Source organism: Pristiophorus japonicus, chromosome 5 (assembly GCF_044704955.1).
Source record: "Pristiophorus japonicus isolate sPriJap1 chromosome 5, sPriJap1.hap1, whole genome shotgun sequence".
In the NCBI taxonomy this organism is placed as follows: domain Eukaryota; kingdom Metazoa; phylum Chordata; class Chondrichthyes; family Pristiophoridae; genus Pristiophorus; species Pristiophorus japonicus.
The window spans coordinates 25,497,086-25,522,602 of NC_091981.1; the positions used below are offsets into that span (position 1 = coordinate 25,497,086).

Here is a 25,517-nt window from a genome sequence, read left to right on the forward strand (position 1 = left end):
GGGTGGAGCTTCCCCTTTTGTACCTGAAGGCCCAGGTTAAGAGTGTCTCCCACCTAGTGGTCATTGTTCTCACAGTGTACAACTTAGGTCAGATTATACATGGGTTACAATTCTGGTTGAATACATGACAAAAACATTTACAAGACAATAGGGAAAGAGCAGGGGAGTGAGACGAATTGGATAGCTCTTTCAAAGGACTGGCACGTTGGGCAGAATGGCCTCCTTCTGTGCAGTATCATTCTATGATTCTATAACTGAGAAAAAGTAGGAAAGTTTGAGGGAGAGAGGAGGGAAGAATAAATAAATGAAATATTAAACAAAAACTGTAAATCTACTGTGGAAGGGAGACCAAAAACATGTTTTGTAATTTAAATAATGGAATAAGAGGTTTTGGGGAGGGAAAAACAAATGTTGTTAATTAAGTTTTATAAGGTGGTACATAAATAGTGTTAGAAGTATTATATGTGTGAGGCCTGTATCTTTTACCTTCAGTAATGTGTGTAATACTGTTATGTTGTATCAATCACGTGATATCATTTGTCAGTAAATTGATTGCATCAAAGCGATGGTCAAACTGTTGTGTTTAGGCTGACCCGTGCTGCCCCTGGGCCCTCGCCTCTTCTGGGCCCCGAACTCACGCCTCTCCTGGGCCCCGATCACGTCCCTCTACAATCTCTCACCGCTACTTCGCCCCAATCTCGCCGCTCCTTCAGTACCTGCCCACGCTCCAATCACCGACCTGGACCTTGATGGCGTCCCTTTTCACTGCCGTTGCTCTCCTGCTCCAGCATGTGTTGCTCCCTGGAGTGGTACGCCACTACGCCGCTCCTTCCGCTCCCCGGCCCGCTTCGATGGCTGGTGTGCAACGGTCACCACACGTTAAAACAATCCAAGCACAGGCATCTTCCACCCTTCAAGATTTAGTTCGGACCTGGAATTTTAGGTCCATCATTAAAACACCTGTAAACTTTTTGACGTGGAAGCAAGTCATTCTCGAATCGAGGGACTGCCTATGATGATGGTGTAATCATGGTAAACATCAAAACTATGCATAACCTAAGGCACAGGAGACCTATTGGTAATAATACTGAAAAAAAAACTACAAGGTGTTATCCACATGAGGTATTTGGGAAATGTGAGCAGATTTGGTCAGAAGTCTCACTTGGATTAACAAAGGTTGTGATTGCAGAATCGTGATATGGAAACTGATAGAAGGTTTGGAAGGGCAGGCTAGATGGATCAATGATCCTCTCTAGCCTAAAGCATAGCTACGTTACTGTGTTAGAATCAAAGAGGTTGCATATCCTTTTTAGTATGTGTAACGAGAGTTGAAATACTGATGCAGAGAAAGTTAGAAGTGCTACAGAACCAGAAGGCTATTCTACAATTGGCCCAGGTGGATTGCCTTGGCTTGTGATGAGCTTACAAACCATGATGTGTCTCATTTCTGTCACAACTAATCTCATAATTTTCAGTCTCTCTAAGTTTAATTTTAATTTGGTGCTTAACTCCATCTGGGATAGATCCCAGCCAATAATTTAAGCATGGAAAATTGGTCATGAAAAGTGTCAGCTGTGGCCCAGTGGGTAGCACTCTCGCCTCTGAGTCAGAGGTTATGGGCTCAAATCCCACTCCGGGGACTTGAGCACAAAAAATTCAGACTGACACTCCAGTTCAGTGCTGAGGGAGCACTGCACTGTTGGAGATGCTGTCTTTCGGATGCGACGTTAAACCGAGACCCCGTCTGTTCTCTCAGGTGGACATAAAAGATCCCATGGTATTATTTCGAAGAAGACAGGGGAGTTATCCCCGGTGTCCTGGCCAATATTTATCCCTCAATCAATATAACAAAAACCAGATTATCTGGTCATTATCACATTGCTGTTTGTGGGAGCTTGCTGTGCACAAATTGGCTGCTGCGTTTCCTACATTACAACAGTGACTACACTTAAAAAAAGAGTACTAGAATTAGAGGGCATGATCTTAGAATAAGGGGCCGCCCATTTAAAACTGAGATGAGGAGAAATTTCTTCTCTCAGAGGGTTGTAAATCTGTGGGATTCACTTCCTCAGAGAGCTGTGGAAGCTGGGACATTGAATAAATTTAAGACAGAAATAGACAGTTTCTTAAACGATAAGGGGATAAGGGGATAAGGGGTTATGGGGAGTGGGTGGGGAAATGGAGCTGAGTCCATGATCAGATTAGCCATGATCTTATTGAATGCTAGAGCAGGCTCGAGGGGCCATATGGCCTACTTCTGATCCTATTTCTTATGTTCTTATGTTCTACTTCATTGGCTGTAAAGTGCTTTGAGACATCCGGTGGTCATGAAAGGCACTATATAAATCCAAGTCTTTTTTTCTTTCTTTCATTTATGGAAAATTGGGATCTTTAGCTGAAGGTTTAACAATATATTCTACAGATCAAACATGCAACTAGTTAATAGACCACAAAATAAATCTGTGATTTCCATGACCCTACCACCCCAGGAGCACCTGCAGCAGTGGAGCAGTGAACTGCAATGTGGGTGGAGACCTGTAAAGTGCAGTCCCTGCTCCAGTAACACTGCCCACAAACATCTGACCTGATCGCTAAAGGCCCCTGTAGTGCTGTGTTTGAGGGAAACATTGCCATGAAAATTTGATATTCTCATTGAGTTTCTGTTGTCATCATAACTTGGGACCTGACTTCATGGTACCTGCAGACCACAGGTCATGGGTGTCCAGGTTTGGGCTGACAAGTGAAATTTGTGCATGGGGGGCAATAAATGCCATGGGGAGGGAGGAGAATGTATGGCAAGAAGACGGGAAAGAATACAAGGAAGGGGAGAGGGCAGAATGCAGTGGGAGAGGGCACGATGTAAGGAGAGAGGGTAAAAAGCTTGGCAACGGGAGGGTAAACAGAATATATGGCAAGGGGGGGGGAATGGATGGATGGCAGAAAGGAATGGATGGCAGAGAAAAAGATGGCATTGAAAGAGGGGAGTGGATGGCAATGAAAGGGTGAGGGAAGGAGGAAATTGGTGGTAATAAAGTGGGAGGTAAATGAATGGCATTAGAGGGAAGGATGAAATTGATGGCAATAAAGAGGAGAGGTGAAGGGGCAGAAGCTGGGAGTGGTATCTCAGAGGGAAGAGAGGAGAAGCTGGAATATCACTTTGGAGTGGAGGAGCAACAAGATTGCAAGCATTAATTGAAGGAGGGAGGAGGGTGAGTGCCAGCGTGAACATGGGAAGAGGATCAAAGAATATCAGCATAAACAGAGGGAATGGGACTCTGGGGGAAGGTTAAAGTATTGGCTTGCACAGGGGAGAGTGGAGGAAGAGAGCCACGTAATTAGATTGGCTCGAGTGCCAATGTGAATTGATAAGGGATGAGAGAAGAATGCCAATAAGAATTGGGAAGGTTATCTGAGCATTTATCGCATTGCTCTTTGTGGGATCTTGCTGTGCGCTAATTGACTGTCACATGTCCCTATATTACAACAGTGACTACATTTCAGACAAACCTCAGGGTATCCACATTGTTTGACAGCCAATGATTTATTGATGTTAGTTGAGGGATAAGTAGAACTTTCTTGCTTTTCTTTGAATAATTTCTTGGGATTGTTTACACCCATTTGAAAGGGCAGGTTGATATCTCCCCTGAAAGGTGGCACGTGCATCTGACAGTACCGCACTCCCTCAGCACTGTACTGAATTATCGGGCTGAATCATGTGCTGAAGTCTCGAGAGTGGGGCTTGAACCCAATTTCGAAATCATTGACTAGAAATTGCGTACTGCCCCGTCTGGGGCGATAACTAGCTACGGGTGGTAAAGATTTGATTCTGCCGGGAACTTCTGCTTTAGCACTCCAAAAGGTAAGTGGAGCACTAGCTCAAGTGCTACCACTTCCCTTAGAGTGCAAAAGGGAGTGAGAGGGGTGGTATCGACAGAGCACTTCGCCGACACGGACATGATGGGCCGAAATGGCCTCCTTCCATGCTGTAAATTTCTATGAGCATTCAGCAATGTTCAGGGCAGCGCTGCCGGTTTTATTGGCTTCTTCCATCCCTTCAGGAGAAGGGCCAATGCTGTGTTGGGCAACGGCACCTGCGAAACGTGCATAGCAGCCCCAAGCACTCTAAGCAAGGCTAAGCAATCGCGGGGTCCCAAAAAAGCAAAATACACCACTTTGAGGACATAATTACATAGTGTACTGACAACCATTGCCTTTAATTAGCGTCAGCCGAGGTGATAACGCCTCCTGTAGCTGCCATTGTTGGTGTCTGGCGTTGCTGCAGGGGGCGGCAGCGAATATTGCATCCGGGGCGGTAACGGGGTGATGCGTACTGGATGATGTCACGATCTCCGGGTGCAAGAGATCGAGGCGGTAAGTTTTAGCGGCAGGAAAGTTTGCAGATGCCGCTGGTTTTGACGAACTCGGTCGGTAACCCCTTAGCGCCTTGTTATTGCCCCCCGGAGGAGCTAATGGGAGGCGCAAACCAGGCCAATTTCTCCCCCTCCGTCTTTGTTGATATGTTGATGGCAATTCATTTTTTTAATTCGATCATGGGATGTGGGCATCGCTGGCAAGGCCAGCATTTATTGCCCGTCCCACATTGTCCTTGAGAAAGTGGTGGTGAGTTGCCCTCTTGAACCATTGCAGTCCGTGTGGTGAAAGTACTCCCACAGTGCTGTTAAGGAGGGAGTTCCATGATTTTGACCCAGCGAAGGTGAACGAGCAACAATATAGTTCCAAATCAGGATGGTGTGTGACTTGGAGGGGAACTTGGGGGTGATGAATGTTGCCATATGCCGGCTACCCTTGCACTCCTAGGTAGTAGAGGTTGCGGGTTTGGGAGGAGTTGCTGAAGACATGGAAGGAAAGTTTACATTTCTGTATCTGCTGCTATTAGGCTGCTATTCAAGGCTATTCTGTGCACTATGCAGTGCAAATATTTCAGCTGCCGTCACTATCAACACAGCAATGTTTGAATTCCTGCTCTAATCAGGCTGAAGTCAAAATATGTTGTCGAGAAAATTGAACAATTATTTACCTAAAATTGTTAAAAAACAAATTGATATTGCATACAATACAACCATTTTCACACTTAGCAAAAGCACCGTGGAAATGGCCTTGCACTTTAAAGAATTTCAAATGTCATGCAAGATATGTGCTGCCAAATGCCATGGCTGTCCAAATAGCCTTCTTCATTTCAGTGCTGACGTCACAGGATAAGAGACATTTGGAATGGGCAGAAGAATTTCAATGTCAGTTTCCTGCAGCTAAATGTAGCCATTGTACGGTCTTTAAAATACATAAAAGGAACAAAGGAAAGCAAGTGAGCAGAAAGGATTAACACCGGCCACTAAGGTTGTAGCCTAAACTATATTTGTCTTGAGTGCCTGTTGGACTTGTTTGCAGGAACTTGAATGTCAGGGATTTTGAAACATTTGAAATAATCCAATGCAGTTGTTCAACCCTCAATCCCAGGCACTGACAAACATATTACAGACGCAGCTGTAGAACCTCACAGAGCTTGAAGCAGAAAAAATACAACCACAGGATCCTTTGTCCCTGTTTGAAAGGACACTCAGCTGTCTGGTGCCAGTGGCGAAAACTGATTCACTCTTTTAAACTTATTCGGAGGTAAGCCTCTTTGGCTGTGCGAGTCTTTTTCTTTTGTCATTGCAAGATTTGGATTTTTTTCTACCTATATTAAAAGACCACAATGAATACACCGCCAAGGAAGAACTCCAGTACTTTGGTCCATTCTCTGGCCAAAGTTTTTGACTCCAATGCCATTCAGAGCCAAGGGCCTCCTGTGTTAACGGGAACTTCAAGAAAATCTTCCGAGAGCAGTCGGAACAACTCTGTGGATATTTTCAGTGTGATGGATATTAAGCTGGAGTCTTTAAGCCAAACTGTAGATAAGCTGTTGAGCATTCAGGAAAGGGTAATTCAGAAGCTGGATGGCATAACTCAAGATGTAGATAAGATTGGAAAAGACGTTGAAACACTGAAGGCTGACAAAGAAGAAATGAAGCACGTCGCCAGCCGCAAAGAAGATGAAAATAAAAATGCAAGTGTTTCTATTGAAATTTCTGATACGTTGTCAATGCTGAATCAGAGTTCAAAGGAACAAACCAAGAAGATAGATGGAATTGAAAATGTTCTCCTCGGAGTACAACAAGTCATAAACTATTTAGGAGAGACATTTAAAAATTCCAAAATTGCTGAGTTTATTCTCAAAGGCCAATTTACATCAAAGCAATGGAGCAGTGTGGACAGTAATCCGCAGAAGACTTTTAAAAAGAGAATCGCCTCAGAGAAAGTAACATTCAGAAGAAAAAAAGAAAAGGTAAATATTTGAACGCACTCTTTTATCAATTCTTCAGTAATATTAACCACACCATGTAATGTAAGAAATCAGTTTGAATTGTCTTGTATGCACTCTAAAAATGTTATATCACTGTGCAGGAGGCTAAAGTCGGTCCTTAAAACAGGCCTCAGAACTTAAGATATTCAGCACTGGTGCCTTGTATTTTCTTACCATTCTAATTTCCTCTGGGTTATTTTGGTGAAAGGGTGAAAATAAGTGCTGAATGGGTGCTGTGCTAATAAGATATACCTATTTTAAAGTCTGGTTTTAGCACGCAATCTTCGTCCTAATTGCTGATTATCATAATTTGAACTTGCCTGGAGGTGCTCAAGCCTGCAGGTTTAGCAGTCAAGTGCTGATTAGAAGCATTTTCCCTGGAGCAATATATGTGGGCTCCTCGCAACCACTTCCACTGAAGGTGAGGAGTGCTCTGGCTGGCACACAGTGGCAGGTTTCAGGATGACTTCGGGGACCAAGTGAGTAGGCGCACAGGTTCTCGGACGCAGCACTGGATGTCCTGGTGGAGGAGGTCCAGAGGAGGAGGGATGTCCTGTGCCTCGCCCTCCTGCCCCTCTCTCCTGCAGCAGCTGGTGCTGCTCTGTCTGGCCTCATGTCCTCCTCTCATTCCTCCTGAAGACCAAGGGGGCCCCCTCGCAAGATGTTGATGACCAAACACTCCCTATAAGGTGTCAAATAATGTAGCGTAGCACAGCATTCACTCTTTTTGCGGAATAAATGTATCTCGAATGTTGGTGAAGTCTTGACAAACTGTCCCAGAAAGTCTCGACATGATTCAAAAGTTCTCTTCAAACCTCCAGCAGCAAGTGAACAGTGAAAGGTGATATACCCTTAAGTAGCGCTCAAAATCCTCAACAACAGGTCACCTGGTCGTTGTTAGGAGTGGGCGGTAGGTCAAGCTCTATCCAGGCAATTTAAATGGCAATCAGAGGTGCAAGGATCATCGGGGGTTGGAGGATCATCGGGGGGGGCGGATCAGCAGAAGATTGGAGCCAGGAGAAACATTGGGAAGGCTGGAGGAGCGGGGAAGGGGTGGGAAGGCATCATGGAGGAATCGGAGGCCTGGGATGTGAGGTGGGGGAGGCCTGAGGGTTTAATCGGAGGCCTGGGTTCAGGGTGGGGGGATCAGTGGCCTCGTGAGGGGTGGGTTAGGCAGGAATCCTGGATGCAGGAGGAAAGTGTAAAGGCACTTAGCTCCTGGATGCAGCAGTCCTCGTCTTGCTGGGTTTTACGAAGTCTGTAAAACCTGACCAGCTACAGTTAAACACAAAATTGAGGTTAAAGAAGTGGCTTCCAGCCTCATTATAATATTTAAATTGACGTCCTGCCTCCTGGAAGAGGATTGGCTGCCCGTCTCCACCCCGTCTTCACCCCGCCTCCATTACATCTGGAGCTGGGCAGGTTGGAGGCAGGTTCAGATTGTGATTCTAATTTTTTAACAATGTAACTACCGGCATGCTCCAAACACACCCATTTTTTTAAGGTTAAAATTCCTTCCTTAGCCTAATTTGTCCCTGTGTAGTCCAATAGTTTTGTTTAACTGAATGAGCTAACCAGTAGACTGACATTTCATTCAATGATCTCATTCTCTCTTCACCTCTTTTTTGGGTTACCACTCTGTACCATTCCTGCTGCCTGTGGGAATGCCATGCAAAACACTCATCCATTTAAAGGTATGGCATTTTCAGCTCTAGAATTTTTCTGGGCTTAAGTCGTGTAAGTCAATACTTGTAAGGCAGAACTCTGCTAGCTTGGCACAAACTGAGGATAGAACCTGGGACCTTCTAGTTTGAATAGTTCCGTTATCTTCTGTCTTTGCCAGCTGGAGCCTGGACATATTAATTTAAATTATTAAATAACCTCACTGTCAAAAGACAGTGGGGGTGATTACTGCCAGATCTGTCAGGCGTTAAAGAGCCTCCGAGGTTGCCAAGTTGGGGTCTTGAGCTGAAACGCCGGTTTAAGCCCGCATTTAGAAGAAGACACCATCTTAGTAAAGGAGTTAAAGGGCGCACTAGGAACGACCACCCGGAGGACCAAACACATCCTCAAACCCGGCTACGTCCTGTCATCCTTCGGCCTAGTGCCGCAGGCCTACACGCTCGCAGCCTGCCAGCCTCTCAATCTGGCTGGCTGTGGGTGGGAAACAGAGGCCTCGCATGCAAATCAGACCCTGCCATTAAATTCGCCAGGGCCTGCGGGAAACCCATTCTCCCAGGTTTCCCGACTGCCTCGAAGACCCCTGCCCCCAACCCGTCTTCACCATTAAAATCCAGCCCTGAGATCGCAGGTATATTGCCACTTTCATATCAGCAAATAAAAACAGTTTCTGGCACAAATTACGATGAATTTGCAGTATAACTCAGGTTTCAGATCTCACTGTCATGCATGTATCCACTCAGGTGCTGCCACTGTCGGAGGTCATTGGGCTGTGCGCACGTGTGTGCGGCCAGGTATAAAAGGCCAGCCATCTTGTAATGTGAGCACTTTGGGCCTCAATAAAGTAGAGCCAGGTTTGTACCTGTTCGGAGTTTATAGTATTCAGTCTATTGAATTATTGTATACACAACATTTGGCGACAAGAGCTTTCGAATGCAAAAATGAGCACAATTGGAATTCTGGATCAATTCGTGGAGGGAGACGATTGGGCAGACTTTGTAGCCCGCTTGAACCAGTAGTTCGTGCCCCACAAAATGGAGGAAGAGGCCGTTCGGAGCCGGGCGGTCCTTCTCACGGTTTGCAGTCCGAAAATCTATGGACTCAAAGAATCTCCTCTCGCCCTTAAGTCCAACGGACAAGGGCTATGAAACATTGTGTGCTCTGGTATGTGACCATCTCAAACCAGATGAAGACATCATCATCTCAAGATATCGATTCTGTACGCATGTTCGTTCTGACGGCCAGGATGTATCGGAATTCGTTGCCGACCTAAGATGTCTAGCTGGACCGCGTAAGTTCGAAACTGCGTTGGCAGACATGCTGCAGGACTTCTTTGTAATCGGCATCAACCACGAGGTGATCCTGCGTAAGCTACTGGCGGTGGAGACGCTGGATTTGAGCAAGGCTATCACGATTGCCCAATCATGCATGACGACGGACAAAAGCTTAAAGCAGATATCATTGAAAAATCAGAACTTGGCAAGTACTGTAAACAAGATAGTATCATCGTTTGGCAGAGCTGCATATGGCAGGGCCTACCCAACTGTGTACACGAAACCTGTGGCTGCTCAAAGTCCGCCAGCGTGAATGAACCCGATATCACCGTGTTGGTGTTGTGGGGGAAATCATCGGCATCATCAGTGTCGGTTTAGACAGTATATTTGTAAATGCTGTTCGAGACTGGGGCATCTCCAGCGCATGTGTCCGCAACTGAGCAAGCGTGCTGCGACACACCACATGGAGGATGACGAACAATCTAGCGTGGATCCGGATATGCAAGCCGAGATACCAGAGGAGGAAGTGTATAGACTGTATTTGTTCCGAACAATGAGCCAACCGATAATGATTAAAGTAAAACTTAATGGTGTGCTGGTGTTGATGGAATTGGACACGGGTGCGAGTCAATCAATAATGAGCCAGAGGACATTCGACAGGCTGTGGGATACTAAGGCTGTGAGGCCTAAGCTGAGTCCAATTAATGCCAAGTTGCGTACGTACACCAAATAACTCATAACGGTGATTGGCAGTGCAGTAATCAAGATGTCGTATGATGGTGCGGTTCACAATTTACCGTTATGGATTGCTCCAGGCAATGGTCCAACGCTATTTGGAAAAACTGGTTAGAATAAAATCGAATGGAACTGGAACGAGACCAAAGCGTTGTCATCGGAGGAGGATACTCCATGTTCTCAAGTGCTGAGCAAGTTCCCCTCGCTGTTTGAACCAGGCATCGGCAAATTCACGGGAGCCAAGGTACAGATCCCCGTGGACTCGGATGCAAGACCCATCCATCATAAAGCTTGGGCAGTTCCGTACCTGATGAGGGAGAAGGTCGAAATCGAACTGGACAGACTCCAGCGTGAAGGGATCACATCACCGGTCGACTTTAACAAATGGGCCAGCCCCATTGTTCCCGTGTTGAAAAGTGATGGCACTGTCAGGATTTGTGGAGACTGCAAGGTGACGATCAACCAAGTTTCGAAACAGGATCAATACCCGTTACCGAAGGCTGATGACCTGCTTGCAACCCTAGCCGGGGGGAAGTCGTTCACAAAACTGGATATGACGTCGGCCTACATGACACAGGAGCTGGTTGACACGTCGAAGAAGCTTACGTGCATCAACACTCATAAAGGACTGTTTATCTACAACAGGTGCCCTTTTGGAATTCGCTCGCCATATTTCAGAGGAACATGGAGAGTCTACTGAAGTCCGTCCCCAGAACTGTCGTCTTCCAAGATGACATACTGGTCACAGGTCGTGACTCCACCGAACATCTGAAGAGGTTCTACATCGTCTGGGCAAAGTGGGACTCAGACTGAAACGTTCGAAGTGCGTCTTCATGGCCTAGAAGTCGAATTCCTGGGGAGGAAAATTGCTGCTGACGGTATCAAGCCTACGGACTCAAAAACCAAGGCCATCAAAAATGCACCCAAGCCTCAGATTCATTCCTTGGTCTACTCAACTACTTCGGTAATTTCTTACCTAGATTGAGCACCTTAATAGAGCCACTGCACATGCTGCTAAGAAAAGGCGACAACTGGGTTTGGGGTGCGTCTCAAGATAGAGCTTTTGCTCTAGTAAGAAGCTGGTACATTATGATCCGTGTAAGCGTCTAGTATTGGCCTGTGATGCTTCGTCATATGAAGTTGGTTAGCTAATGAGTTGGGCAAATTACAACCTGTTGCATATGCTTCAAAAAGTTTGCCAAATGTGGAAAGAGCCTACAGCATGGTAGAGAAAGAAGCATTAGCCTGTGTGTATGGAGTTAAAAAGCTGCATCAGTAGCTGTTTGGTCTTCGGTTTGAACTGGAAACACATCACAAGCCACTCATTTCATTGTTTTCGGAAAACAAAGGTATCAATACCAATGCATCGTCCCGCATCCAGAGGTGGGCGCTGACATTATCTGCCTATGATTATGTCATTCACCATAGACCTGGCACTGAGAATTGTGCCAATGCATTGAGCCATCTGCCGTTGCCCACACCGGAGGTGGAAACGCCGCAACCGGCAGACCTATTTTAGTCATGGATGCTTTTGAAAGTGAAGGAACCCCTGTCACGGCCCAACAAGTTAAGACCTGGATCAGCCAGGACCTGATATTTTCAATTGTGAAATGTTTATCCTTAGTGGGTGATTGGTCTGCAATACCCAAGCAAATGTGTGAGGAGACCAAACCTTACATCCGTTGCAAATAGAACTATCTATTCAATCAATTGTATACTGTGGGGTAATCGTGTTGTTATGCCCAAGAAAAACAGAGAGAAATTTGTGCATGAACTACATAGCACTCAGCCCGGTATTGTTATGATGAAAGCCATTGCCAGGTCTCATGTATGGTGGCCTGGAATTGACTCTGATCTGGAATCATGTGTGCATCAAACACTTGCATGCAGCTTAGTAAAGAATCGCCACTGAGTCTGTGGTCATGACCATATAAACCATGTCCAGGATCCACATCGACCTTGCAGGCCCCTTCCTGGGAAAGATGTTCTTAGTTGTGGTGGATGCTTATTCCAAGTGGATAGATGTACAATCATGTCATCCAGCACATCCACAGCTACCATTGAGAGCCTTTGTGGCATGTTTGCTATGCATGGTCTGCTTGACATCGTTGTAAGTGACAATGGATCTTGCTTCACCAGTATAGAGTTTCAAGAGTTCATGAAACTCAACGGTATCAAACATGTGAGGTCAGCACCATTCAAACCCGTATCCAATGGACAAACAGAGCGTGCGGTCCAAACAGAGTATGAAACCGTGTAACTTAAGGTTCACTGCAAACTCGCTTGTCACGCATATTGCTTAGTTACAGGACAAAACCTCATAAGCTTACCGGAGTCTCCCCTGCTGAACTATTCATGAAGAGAGATCTCAAGACCAGGCTCTCTCTTGTCCACCCTGACTTGAATAATCGTGACGAATACAGACGTCAAAGTCAGCAAGGGTATCATGATCGCGCTGCCGTGTCACGCGACATTTCTATCAATGATCCTGTGTATGTACTGAATTATGGTCAACGTCCCAAATGAATCGCTGGTACTGTTGCGACCAATGAGGGTAACAGAGTGTTTATCGATAAGCTCAAGACTGGGCAGACATGCAGGAAACATGTCAATCAGATAAAGCTGCGGCACACGGATGAACCGAAAAAGTCTGAGGAAGACACAATCAGTGACCAACCTACCTACCCTCAGTCATCGAGAAAGTAGTAATCTCAGGATTGCTACCAGTGCCACATGCAAGTCAGAGTAGGAATCGCAGGACAGCTCAGATGAATACGTGGCTTGAGGAGTGGTGCAGCAGGGAGGGATTCAAATTCCTGGGGCATTGGAACCGGTTCTGGGGGAGGTGGGACCGGTACAAACCGGACAGTCTGCACCTAGGCAGGACTGGAACCAATGTCCGAGGGGGAGTGTTTGCTAGTGCTGTTGGGGAGGAGTTAAAGTAATATGGCAGGGGGATGGGAACCAATGCAGGGAGACAGAGGGAAACAAAAAGGAGACAAAAGCAAAAGACAGAAAGGAGATGAGTAAAAGTGGACGGCAGAGAAACCCAAGGCAAAAATCAAAAAGGGCCACTGTACAGCAAAATTCTAAAGGGTCAAAGTGTAATAAAAAGGCAAGCATGAAAGCTCGGTGCCTCAATGCAAGGAGTATTCGGAACACAGGAGAGGGCTCTGAGCTAGTTAGAATGGGTGAGAGCTCAGATGAACAGGATCCCAAGAAAGAATGCAAAAGGCAGGAGGCAACAGAGCAGAGTAGCACTGGGGTAAGTGTAAACCACAAGGTGATAGGAAGGAACAATATGTATGAATATAAAGGGGCTGCAGGAGGGGTCAAAACTAAAAATCATGGTTTAAAAACTAGCATTAAAACACTCTACCTAAATGCACACAGCATTCTAAATAAAGTAAATGAGTTGACGGCACAAATAATTACAAAGGGGTATGATTTGGTGGCCATTACAGAAACGTGGTTGCAGGGTGGTCAAGACTGGGAATTAAACATACAGGGGTATCTGACAATTCGGAAAGATAGACAAGAAGGGAAAGAAGGTGGGGTAGCTCTGTTAATAAAGGAAGATATCAGGGCAGTTGTGAGAGACGATATTGGCTCTAATGAACAAAATGTTGAATCATTGTGGGTGGAGATTAGAGATAGTAAAGGGAAAAAGTCACTGGTGGGCGTAGTTTATAGGCCCCCAAATAATAACTTCACGGTGGGGCGGGCAATAATCAAGGGAATAATGGAGGCATGTGAAAAAGGAACGGCAGTAATCATGGGGGATTTTAACCTACATATCGATTGGTCAAATCAAATCGCACGGGGTAGCCTTGAGGAGGAATTCATAGAATGCATACGGGATTGTTTCTTAGAACAGTATGTTACAGAACCTACAAGGGAGCAAGCGATCTTAGATCTGGTCCTGTGTAATGAGACAGGAATAATAAACGATCTCCAAGTAAAAGATCCTCTCGGAATGAGTGATCACAGTATGGTTGAATTTATAATACAGATTGAGGGTGAGGAAGTAGTGTCTCAAACGAGCGTACTATGCTTAAACAAAGGGGACTACAGTGGGATGAGGGCAGAGTTGGCTAAAGTAGACTGGAAACACAGACTAAACAGTGGCACAATTGAGGACTTTTAAGGAGCTCTTTTAATTGTGCTCAACAAAAATATATATTCCAGTGTAAAAGAAGGGCAGTAAGAGAAGGGATAACCAGCCGTTGATAACCAAGGAAATAAAAGAGAGTATCAAATTAAAAACCAATGCGTATAAGGTGGCCAAGGTTAGTGGGAAACTAGAAGATTGGGAAAATTTTAAACGACAGCAAAGAATGACTGAGAAAGCAATAAAGAAAGGAAAGATAGATTACGAAAGTAAACATGCGCAAAACATAAAAACAGATAGTAAAAGCTTTTACAGATATTTAAAATGGAAAAGAGTTACTAAAGTAAATGTTGGTCCCTTAGAAGATGAGAAGGGGGATTTAATAATGGGAAATGTGGAAATGGCTGAGACCTTAAACAATTATTTTGCTTCGATCTTCACAGTGGAAGACACAGAAACCATGCCAAAAATTGCTGGTCACAGGAATGTGGGAAGGGAGGACCTTGAGACAATCACTATCACTAGGGCGTAGTGCTGGACAGGCTAATGGGACTCAAGGTAGACAAGCCCCCTGGTCCTAATGAAATGCATCCCAGGGTATTAAAAGAGATGGCGGAAGTTATAGCAGATGCATTCGTTATAATCTACCAAAATTCTTTGGACTCTGGGGAGCTACCAGCGGATTGCAAAGCAGCTAATGTAACGCATCTGTTTAAAAAAGGGGGCAGACAAAAGGCAGGTAACTATAGGCCGGTTAGTTTAACATCTGTAGTTGGGAAAATGCTTGAAGCTATCATTAAGGAAGAAATAGCGGGACATCTAGATAGGAATAGTGCAATCAAGCAGACGCAACATGGATTCATGAAGGGGAAATCATGTTTAACTAATTTACTGGAATTCTTTGAGGATATAATGAGCATGGTGGATAGAGGTGTACCGGTGGATGTGGTTTATTTAGATTTCCAAAAGGCATTCGATAAGGTGCCACACAAAAGGTTACTGCAGAAGATAAAGGTACGCGGAGTCAGAGGAAATGTATTAGCATGGATCGAGAATTGGCTGGCTAACAGAAAGCCGGGATAAATGGATCCTTTTCGGGTTGGAAATCGGTGGTTAGTGGTGTGCCACAGGGATCGCTGCTGGGACCACAACTGTTTACAATATACATAGATGACCTGGAAGAGGGGACAGAGTGTAGTGTAACAAAATTTGCAGATGACACAAAGTTTAGTGGGAAAGCGGGTTGTGTAGAGGACACAGAGAGGCTGCAAAGAGATTAAGATAGGTTAAACAAATGGGCTAAGGTTTGTCAGATGGAATACAATGTCGGAAAGTGTGAGGTCATCCACCTTGGGAAAAAAAAACAGTAAAAGGGAATATTATTTGAATGGGGAGAAATTACAACATGCTGCGGTGCAGAGGGACCTGGGAGTCCTTGTGCATGAATCCCAAAAAGTTAGTTTGCAGGTGCAGCAGGTAATCAGGAAGGCGAATGGAATGTTGGTCTTCATTGCGAGAGGGATGGAATACAAAAGCAGGGAGGTCCTGTATAGGGTATTGGTGAGGACGCACCTGGAGTACTGCGTGCAGTTTTGGTGACCTTACTTAAGGAAGGATATACTAGCTTTGGAGGGGGTACAGAGATGATTCACTAGGCTGATTCCGGAGATGAGGGGGTTACCTTATGATTTTAGATTGAGTAGACTGGGTCTTTACTCGTTGGAGTTCAGAAGGATGAGGGGTGATCTTATAGAAACAGTTAAAATAATGAAAGGGATAGACAAGATAGAGGCAGAGAGGTTGTTTCCACTGGTCGGGGAGACTAGAACTAGGGAGTACACCCTCAAAATACAGGGGAGCCAATTTAAAACCGAGTTGAGAAGGAATTTCTTCTCCCAGAGGGTTGTGAATCTGTGGAATTCTCTGCCCAAGGAAGCAGTTGAGGCTAGCTCATTGAATGTATTCAAATCACAGATAGATAGATTTTTAACCAATAAGGGAATTAAGGGTTATGGGGAGCGGGCGGGTAAGTGGAGCTGAGTCCACGGCCAGATCAGCCATGATCTTGTTGAATGGCGGAGCAGGCTCGAGGGGCTAGATGGCCTACTCCTGTTCCTAATTCTTATGTTCTTATGTTCTTATGACTCCGCGTTCGTCAATGAATCTGGACTGTCAATCACTGACATGGTCAACGAATCTGGGCTTTCAATCCCTGACGTGGTCATTGCCACTCCCATCAGATCAGCTACCGAGCTCCCAGTCATAACAGACTCAGAAGGCTGGAGTTGAACTGAGACATTCAACTCGGGAGCGGAAAGCCCCGGACCACCTCAATTTGTAAAAAGACCGTTACTAATATTTTTGAAGGGGGATATTGTCATGTATGTATGCCTGGGTTTACTAACCACCAGGTGGCGCTATTGATGGAGGTCATTGGGCTGTGCGCACGTGTGCGCAGTCCAGGTATAAAAGGCCAGCCACCTTGTAATGTGAGCACTTTGGGCCCTAATAAATTAGAGCCAGGTTTTTACCTGTTCAGAGTTTACAGTATTCAGTCTATTGAGTTATTGCATGCACAACACTCACAGCACACTAAAGCCAGCTATTGTGAGAACTCTCCAGCAGGCCACTTCACATTGCTTGTGAGTTGAAACTGGGTGCAGTATAACTCCAGTTTGACACATAGATGCATTCTAAAAGCAGTGGATTGTCCGCTCGACCTCTAAGTTTAATAAAGCCAGAACATTTTTCCACTTGCTGGTGAGACCAGAACTAGGTGCCATAAATATAAGATAGTCACTAATAAATCTAATAGGGAATTCAGGAGAAACATCTTTACTCGGAGAGTGGTTAGAATGTGGAACTCACTAGCACAGGGAGTAGTTGAGGTGTATAGCATAGATGCATTCAAGGGGAAGCTAGATAAGCACATGAGGAAAAAATGAATACAAGTATGTTGAAAGAATTAGATGAAGAGGGGTGGGAGGGGGCTCGTGTGAAGCATAAATCCCGGCATAGACTGCTAGGCCGAATGGTTTGTTTCTTGTAATAATTTGTGATTTCATGGCTGATTCAGTGATGGCTGAAATGGGCTAGCAGTCCAGCTCATCGTGAAGCACCTTCAGAAACATTAAAAAATTCTGTTTTTTGAGGCTATCAGCATGCAAGATCATCATTAGATCTATTAATTTGCGGAAACTTTTCCAGGACACCCTCAAAGCCTCCTTGATAAAGTGTAACATCCCCACCGGCACCTGGGAATCCCTGGCCCAAGACCGCCCTAAGTGGAGGAAGAGCATCCGGGAGGGCACTGAGCATCTCGAGTCTCGTCGCCGAGAGCATGCGGGGGACAAACGCAGGCAGCAGAAGGAGCGTGCGGCAAACCAGACTCCCACCCTCCTTTTCCTTCAACGACTGTTTGTCCCACCTGTGACAGAGACTGTAATTCCCGTATTGGACTGTACAGTCACCTTAGGAATCTTTATTGGAGTGGAAGAAGTCTTCCTCGATTTCGAGGGACTGCCTATGATGATGATGAATTTGAAGCAATATCCCGTAAAGTGGCCCCACTCTGAAGTTACCAATCTTTTTTTCCACTTGTTTATTCCGCTAGTGATGTTTGCATATATAAATGGATGCTGGAGGAATTTCATGGTCTGACCTTTGAAAATTTACCTCTTAAAGATGTATTGGACTTGTTACTCGAGATTTCAAATTTTCTTTTGCATTTTTGATCATATTTTGAGTGTTGCATTATTTCCTGTGGTGGTTGTGCCCTGGTTATTTGTATTGGAAACGTTTTTTTTCCCACTACTTGTCCTATAACCGTTTTGTTGTCAGCTGCATATTTCACTTGCAGCAGGCCAAATAACTACCATGGGAATTCTTTGAACTATTTTTGCCTTCAGATCAAAAGACTAGACAGAAAGCCTGAAGAGGGCCTGGGAACAAGATCTGGGTTACTAGATCATAGATGAGGAATGGGAAGAAGTGTGTCGGGGTAGCCCCCACATTACGACCTCCAATAGAATGCATAAGACCCAGCTCAAGGTTATACACCAAACATATCACATCTCACAGATGCTTCACAAACTTCACCAAAGCATGGGCTCTGTAGGAACTATGGTATTGTCACACACATTCTGGTTCTGTTCTGCATTCAGCTGTTATGGGCAGCTGTCCAGGAAGGTACAGACAACATGACGGGCTCCATAATCTTGACAGAGCCGCTCCTGTAATCCACTAACCAGCTGAGCCCATACAACAGAGCCTAGTCTCCACAGGACCAAGACCTTGCTCTGTCAAGCCCGTGTGATGGCTGGTGTGCAACGGCCAGCCCATGTTAAAAGAATTCACGCACAGGCATCTTCCACACTTTAAGATGAGGTCCGGAATCTGGAACGTCAGGACCCTCATGGACAACCCCAACAGCAACAGACCGGAACGCCACACCACTATCATTGCCCGGGAACTCAGGCCCTAAGCGAGACCTGGCGGGCAGGGGAAGGCCAGCTCAAATAACAAGGTGGTGGCTACACCGTCTTCTGAAAAGGCAAACTTGAAGCAGAACGCTGCCTCCATGGGGTAGGCTTTGCCATAAAAAATGAGCTAGTAGGTCATCTTAGAGACTCCCCCTGTGGGATAAATGAACGCCTCATGATTCTTCGGCTCACCCTAGCCCAGAACCAGCGCACTACGGTCTTCAGCGCATACGTCCCAACACTGGAAGCTACAGACATGACCAAAGAGGAATTCTAGTCTAGCCTCGAACAATCCTTGTCCCGAGTCCCAACAAGCGACAAGCTGATCCTCCTTGGCGACTTCAACGCCAGAGTTGGAAAGGACACTGACCTCTGGGGAGGTGTGATCGGCAGAGAGGGGGTAGAGAAAGCCAACTCCAATGGCACCCACCTGACTAAATGCTTAGAATACGGCCTAGTCATAACTAATACCCTGTTCCCTCAGAATATAAAGCCTCATGGCAAAGCCCTCGCTCCAAGCATTGGCATCTGCTAGACTACCTCATCGTCTGCGTGAGGAACCGCAAAGATGTGCGCATCACCCGCACCATGACAGGAGCTGATGACTGCTGGATGGCCCACCATCTAATTCACTCTGTCATCACCATCAACATTGTCCCAAAACAGCGACGGCAACAGAAACAATGTCGCAGGAATATCAACACGGAGCATTCAGAGATCCTGCTAAGAAAGTCCTATTCAGCCAACATCTCGCTACCAACCTGACGACTCTCAGTGACCCAGTGACACAGAATGTCCACAGTGCTTGGTCTGCCCTCAAGGCTTCCATAATTATCACCTGCGAAGAGGCGCTCGGTCACTCGACCAGAAAACACCAAGACTGGTCCGATGAGAATGACCAGAAGATCGAGGAGCTAATATGCCACAAGCACAAGGCATTCTTGGACTAGAAGCAGCAACACAACTCGAGGGCAAGAAAGCAGCTCTACAGACGTCTGAAGGCCGAGGTCCAACAGAAAACCCGCGATCTAAAGGACAGTTGGTGGGTGGAGAAAGCACAAAAAATCAAGCAGTTAACCAACAACCATGACAAGGATTCTTCAATGCAGTCAAGACGACCTATGGCCCAAGCACCCAAGGCCTTACCCCACTGCTGGCCAAGAACGGAGTAGTGCTCATCGAAGACAGAGAGGCAGTCAGTGCCCACTGGAAGAAGCACTTCGAGGATCTCCTTAACCGAGACTCTGTCTTTGACGTGAGTGTCCTCGACTCCATCCCACAACATGCCACCCGCCACCATCTCAGCACAACCCCAGCCCGGCATGAGGTTGAAAATGCCATCCGACAACTGAAGAACAACAAGGTATCAGGAGCAGATGGAATCCCTGCTGAAGCACTAAAGCATGGCGGAGAAGCACTACTGGCGCAGATCCATGACCTCATCTCTCTTATCTGGAAGGAGGAGATCTCAGAGATGCTGTAATCGTGACCATCTTCACGAAAGGTGACAAATCTGATGCGGTAACTACAGAGGAATCTCCCTGCTGTCTGCCACAGGGAAAATCATCGCAAGAATCCGCATGAATCGCCTTCTTCCTGAGGCTGAAGAACTCCTTCCAGAGTCGCAATGCGGATTCCACCCACTAAGGGACACAATGAGATTTATGAAGGGGTAGTCATATTTGACAAATTTGCTGCAATTCTTTGAGGATGTAATGAACAGGGTGGATAAAGGGGAACCAGTGGATGTGGTGTATTTGGACTTTCAGAGGGCATTTTAAAAGGTGTCACATAAAAGGTTCCTACACAAGATAAAAGTTCACAGGGTGGGGGGGTAATATATTAGCATGGATAGAGGATTGGCTAACTAACAGAAAACAGAGAGTCGGAATAAATGGTTCATTCTCTGGTTGGCAATCAGAAACTTGTGGGGTGCCGCAGGGATCAGTGCTGGTACCCCAACTATTTACAATCTATATTAATGACTTGGAAGAAGGGCCTGAGTGTAACGTAGCCAAATTTGCTGATGATTCAAAGATGGGAGGAAAAACAATGTGTGAGGAGGACACTAAAAATCTGCAAAAGGACATAGACAGGCTAAGTGAGTGGGCAACAATTTGGCAGATGGAGTATAATGTTGGAAAGTGTGAGGTCATGCACTTTGGCAGGAAAAATCAAAGAGCAAGTTATTATTTAAATGGAGAAAGATTGCAAAGTGCTGCAGTACAGCGGGACCTGGGGGTACTTGTGCATGAAACATAAAAGGATAGTATGCAGGTACAGCAAGTGATCAGGAAGGCCAATGGAATCTTGGCCTTTATTGCAAAGGGGATGGAGTATAAAAGCAGGGAAGTCTTGCTACAGTTATACAGGGTATTGGTGAGGCCACATCTGGAATACTGCATGCAGTTTTGGTTTCCATATTTAAGAAAGGACATGTTTGCTTTGGAGACAGTTCAGAGAAGGTTCACTAGGTTGATTCCAGAGACGAGGAGGTTGGCTTATGAGGAAAGGTTGAGGAGGTTGGGCCTCTACTCATTGGAATTCAGAAGAATGAGAGGTGAACTTATCGAACGTATAAGATTATGAGGGAGCTTGACAAGGTGGATGCAGAGAGGATGTTTCCACCAATAGGGGAAACTAGAACTAGAGGACATAATCTTAAAAGAAGGGGCCGCCCATTTAAAACTGAGATGAGGAGAAATTTCTTCTCTCAGAGGGTTGTAAATCTGTGGAATTCGCTGCCTCAGAGAGCTGTGGAAGTTGGGACATTGAATAAATTTAAGACAGAAATAGACAGTTTCTTAAACGATAAGGGGATAAGGGGTTATGGGGAGCGGGCCGGGAAATGGACCCGAGTCCATGATTGGATCAGCCATGATCGTGTTAAATGGCCGAGCAGGCTCGAGGGGCCATATGGCCTACTCCTGCTCCTATTTCTTATGTTCTTATGATCTTATATCCTCCGATTCATCTGATTCCTAATCAAATCATCCCAAATAACACATTGTTCCAATGTATGCACAGCCGTACCAACAAGCTCAGTGTGCAATGTATTATCCGATGACTCCACTTCTCCTAAGGAAAATAAAAACATTTTTAAAAAGTAAGAATTGTGAAATATGTTATCAGGGAGGGTCCTGGCCCAGTATCTCTTCCACGATGAGAGCTACTTCCCTGTCTTTTCCCCATACCCCTGCATTTTTTTCCCCCCTGCAAGTATTTATCCAATTCCTTATGAAAGCGATGATTGGATCTGTTTCCACCATCCTTTCAGGCAGTGCATTCCCTATCATGACAAGTTACTGCAAAAAAAAAATTTCCTCATCTCACCGCTTTGAAACTGTCATGTATCTCACACTACTGTACATAAATGTATCTTACCATGCTATACATGACTGTAACCAGAGATGACCTGTAACCACAAGCTTACCTTACCACCAGGGCTGCACTTGCAGGAGACACTGGATACCTGTCCCAGACAGGTATATAAGGACAGGTCTCAGGCAAGTGTGGCATTCGAGAGCTGTGTAATAAAGGTGCAGGTCCTGAGTGACCTTGACTTCAGTATGTGCCTCGTGTGAATCTGTACCACGGGGACAGGATTTTACAGTGGCGACGAGTTACGGGATTACAGAATCCACAGAATGGCAAACAACGGCTCAGATGAAAAATACAATGCTGGAGACATTTGGGAGGACTTTATAGAAAGGCTCCAGCAAAGCTTTGTAACCAAAGACTGGTTAGGCAATGACAAAGCAGACAAGAGAAGAGCCCATCTCTTGACCAGCTGTGGCTCGAAAACATATGCTTTAATGAAGGACCTACTGGCACCCGAGAAACCAGCAAGCAAGTCTTTTGAAGAGTTGAGCACACTGGTAAGAGACCACCTGAAGCCAGCGAGCAGCCTACACATGGCCAGACACAGTTCTACAACTACACACGCTGTGTGGGCCAGAGCATACCCGACTTCATGGCGGAACTTCGGAGGTTGGCTAGCTTATGTGAGTTCTCCGATGAACTAAGGAGAGAAGTACTGAGAGACTTTTTTATTGAAGGAATAGGCCACGCAGGCATATTCTGAAAGTTCATAGAAACCAAGAACTTGACCCGAGAGGCAGCAACACTGGTTGCAGAGACATTCTTGGCAGGAGAAGAAGAAACGAGGTTGATCTACACTGCGGGTACGACAACTAACGAAACATCGGAACAAGGGGTTCACAGCGTGAAACAAGCTGCTACCCCCACACACAGACAAAGGCTGGAGAGCAGGCCCTCAACAGCAGGCAGTGGCGCCAGAAGCCATCAAGGGCCACATGAACGTCCGTTCACACCTCATCAACCCACAATGCGAGCAATCAACTACAAACTGAGAGAAGCTCAAGAGAGATCAGCCAGACGCAGCTCATTCTTTGGAAACAATGGAAGCGGTCTGTGCTGGAGATGTGGGGGAAGGCACTCAACAAGGGGGTGTCGATTTCAGCATGCTGTTGCAGAAGCTGTGACTATACAGGGCATCTGGCCCACATGTGCAGAAAAATGGCAGCTCAGCTGGTATATGAATCGGAAGGGTTGGAAAGCGGAACAGAAGACGGTGGGGACAGTACCTGGGACACCGATGTACAGCGGATCAACACGATCAATGGCCACTGCTCCTACAACAAGATGCCTCCAATAATGATGAGGGTCCTACTCAACGGGATACCCGTCAACATAGAGCTGGATACGGGAGCGAGTCAATCTCTCATGGACGCTCAACAATTTGAACAGCTGTGGCCGCACAAAAGAGACAGACCAAAACTCACAAGGGTCGACACCAAACTAAGGACCTATACCAAAGAAATCATCCCAGTACTCGGCAGCGCCATGCTCTCCATCACACACAAAGGGACAGTGAACCGACTTCCCCTGTGGATTGTCCCCGGAAATCTCCCAGCACTGCTGGGGAGAAGCTGGCTGGCAAAACTAAACTGGAAATGGGATGATGTTCATGCCATGTCGTCAGAGGAACGGACCTCCTGCTCAACAGTTCTAAGTCGATTTGAACATCTCTTTCAGCCAGGTGTGGGCACCTTCAAAGGGGCCAAAGTCAAAATCTACATCACACAGGATGCTAGACCGGTCCATCACAAGGCTAGAGCTGTGCCCTATGTGATGAGGGAAAAGATTGAACATGAACTGGACAGGCTTCTGCGGGAAGACATTATCTCACCCATGGAATTTAGCGACTGGGCAAGTCCCATTGTCCCAGTCATGAAGCCTGATGGATCCGTACGAATCTGTGGGGACTACAAGTCTACCATAAACAGAGTCTCCCTACAGGACCAATACCCGCTGCCCAGAGCGGAGGACTTATTTGCCACATTGGCTGGAGGAAAACTTTTCTCAAACTAGATCTCACATTGGCGTATATGACGCAAGAATTGACCGAGGAGTCCAAGCTACTCACCACCATCCACACACATCAAGGCCTTTTCATGTACAATCGATGCCCATTCGGCATCAGGTCGGCAGCTGCCATATTCCAGCGCAACATGGAGAATCTGCTCAAGTCCATCCCGAGGACGGTTGTATTTCAAGATGACATACTTATCACGGGCAGGGACACCGACTCCCATCTTCGCAATTTGGAGGATGTACTAAAGTGGTTGGATTGGGTAGGCCTAAGAGTTAAGAAATCCATATGCCTGTTTCTCGCGTCTGAGGTTGAAGTTTTGGGCAGAAGGCCCAACAGAGTCCAAAACCGAAGCAATTCGCCTGGCACCTAGGCCCCGGAATGTCTCAGAACTGCGCGCCTTTCGCGGGCTGCTCAATTACTTTGGGAACTTTATGCAGAACTTAAGCACGCTGCTGGAGCCTCTCCACGTGCTACTCAGAAAGGGGTGCGATTGGTTTTGGAGGGACGCCCAGGAACTCGCCTTCAATAAGGCACGCAACCTTCTGTGTTCCAACAGTGGTTTGGCTTTCTTTGATCCAGGTAAAAAGCTAGTTCTTACATGTGATGCGTCAGCATATGGGGTCGAGTGCATTTTACAACATGTCAATAGTACGGGTAAATTACAACCCATAGCTTATGCCTCCAGGTCACTTTCGCGGGCGGAGCATGGGTACGGTATGGTGGAGAAGGAGGTGCTCGCGTGTGTGTATGGTGTCAAAAAGATGCACCAATATCTTTTCGGGGCCAAGTTCGCATTAGAAACCGACCACAAGCCCCTCACGTCCCTACTATCCGAAAGCAAGGCAATCAACGCCAACGCCTCGGCGCGCATTCAACGGTGGGCACTCATGCTGGCGTCTTACGATTACACCATAAGGCACAGACAACTGTGCCGACGCGCTTAGCAGGCTACCCCTGGCGACCATGGAAGGGTCTGATGAACAGGACTGTGAGATAGTCATGGCAATCAATACCTTTGAGTCCACAGGTTCGCCCATGATGGCTCGCCAAATCAGTGCCTGGACGACCAGCGACCCCATGCTATCACTAGTAAATAGATGTGTCCTAACCGGTGACTGGGCAGAGGCTCACAATGCCTGCCCCGAGGAGATCAAACCTTTCCATAGGCGCATGCATGAGCTGTCACTTCAAGCAGACTGCCTGATGTGGGGCAACCGAGTAGTTATGCCTCTGCGAGGCAGAGAGGCATTTGTCCGGGACCTCCACCGCGAGCACCCGGGGATCGTTCCCATGAAGGCCATAGCCAGATTCCATGTCTGGTGGCCTGGCATTGACACGGACTTGGAGTTCTGCGTCCGACGGTGCACCATTTGTGCCCAACTCAGTAAGGCCCCCAGGGAAGCCCCCCTGAGCCCCTGGCCCTGGTGCACCAAACCGTGGTCGCGGGTGCACATAGTCTATGCGGGCCCATTCATAG

The 25,517-nt window shown here is 46.4% G+C and overlaps 1 protein-coding gene across 3 annotated transcripts in view; it reads left to right on the forward strand.

Annotated features, from left to right (window-relative positions):
• The window catches only part of LOC139264271 (myosin light chain kinase 2, skeletal/cardiac muscle-like), a 294,184-nt gene that overhangs the window by 72,021 nt on the left and 196,646 nt on the right, over positions 1-25,517 (forward strand). For 2 of the 3 annotated variants that reach the window (XM_070880455.1, XM_070880454.1), the window contains exon 1: positions 5,369-6,343. The exons of the other annotated variant lie outside the window; for it this stretch is intronic. In XM_070880455.1, the coding sequence (XP_070736556.1) occupies positions 5,714-6,343 (630 nt within the window). In that variant the 5' untranslated portion in view covers positions 5,369-5,713. Of the gene's footprint in view, positions 1-5,368; positions 6,344-25,517 lie in introns of those variants that run through there. 3 annotated transcript variants of the gene reach the window in all.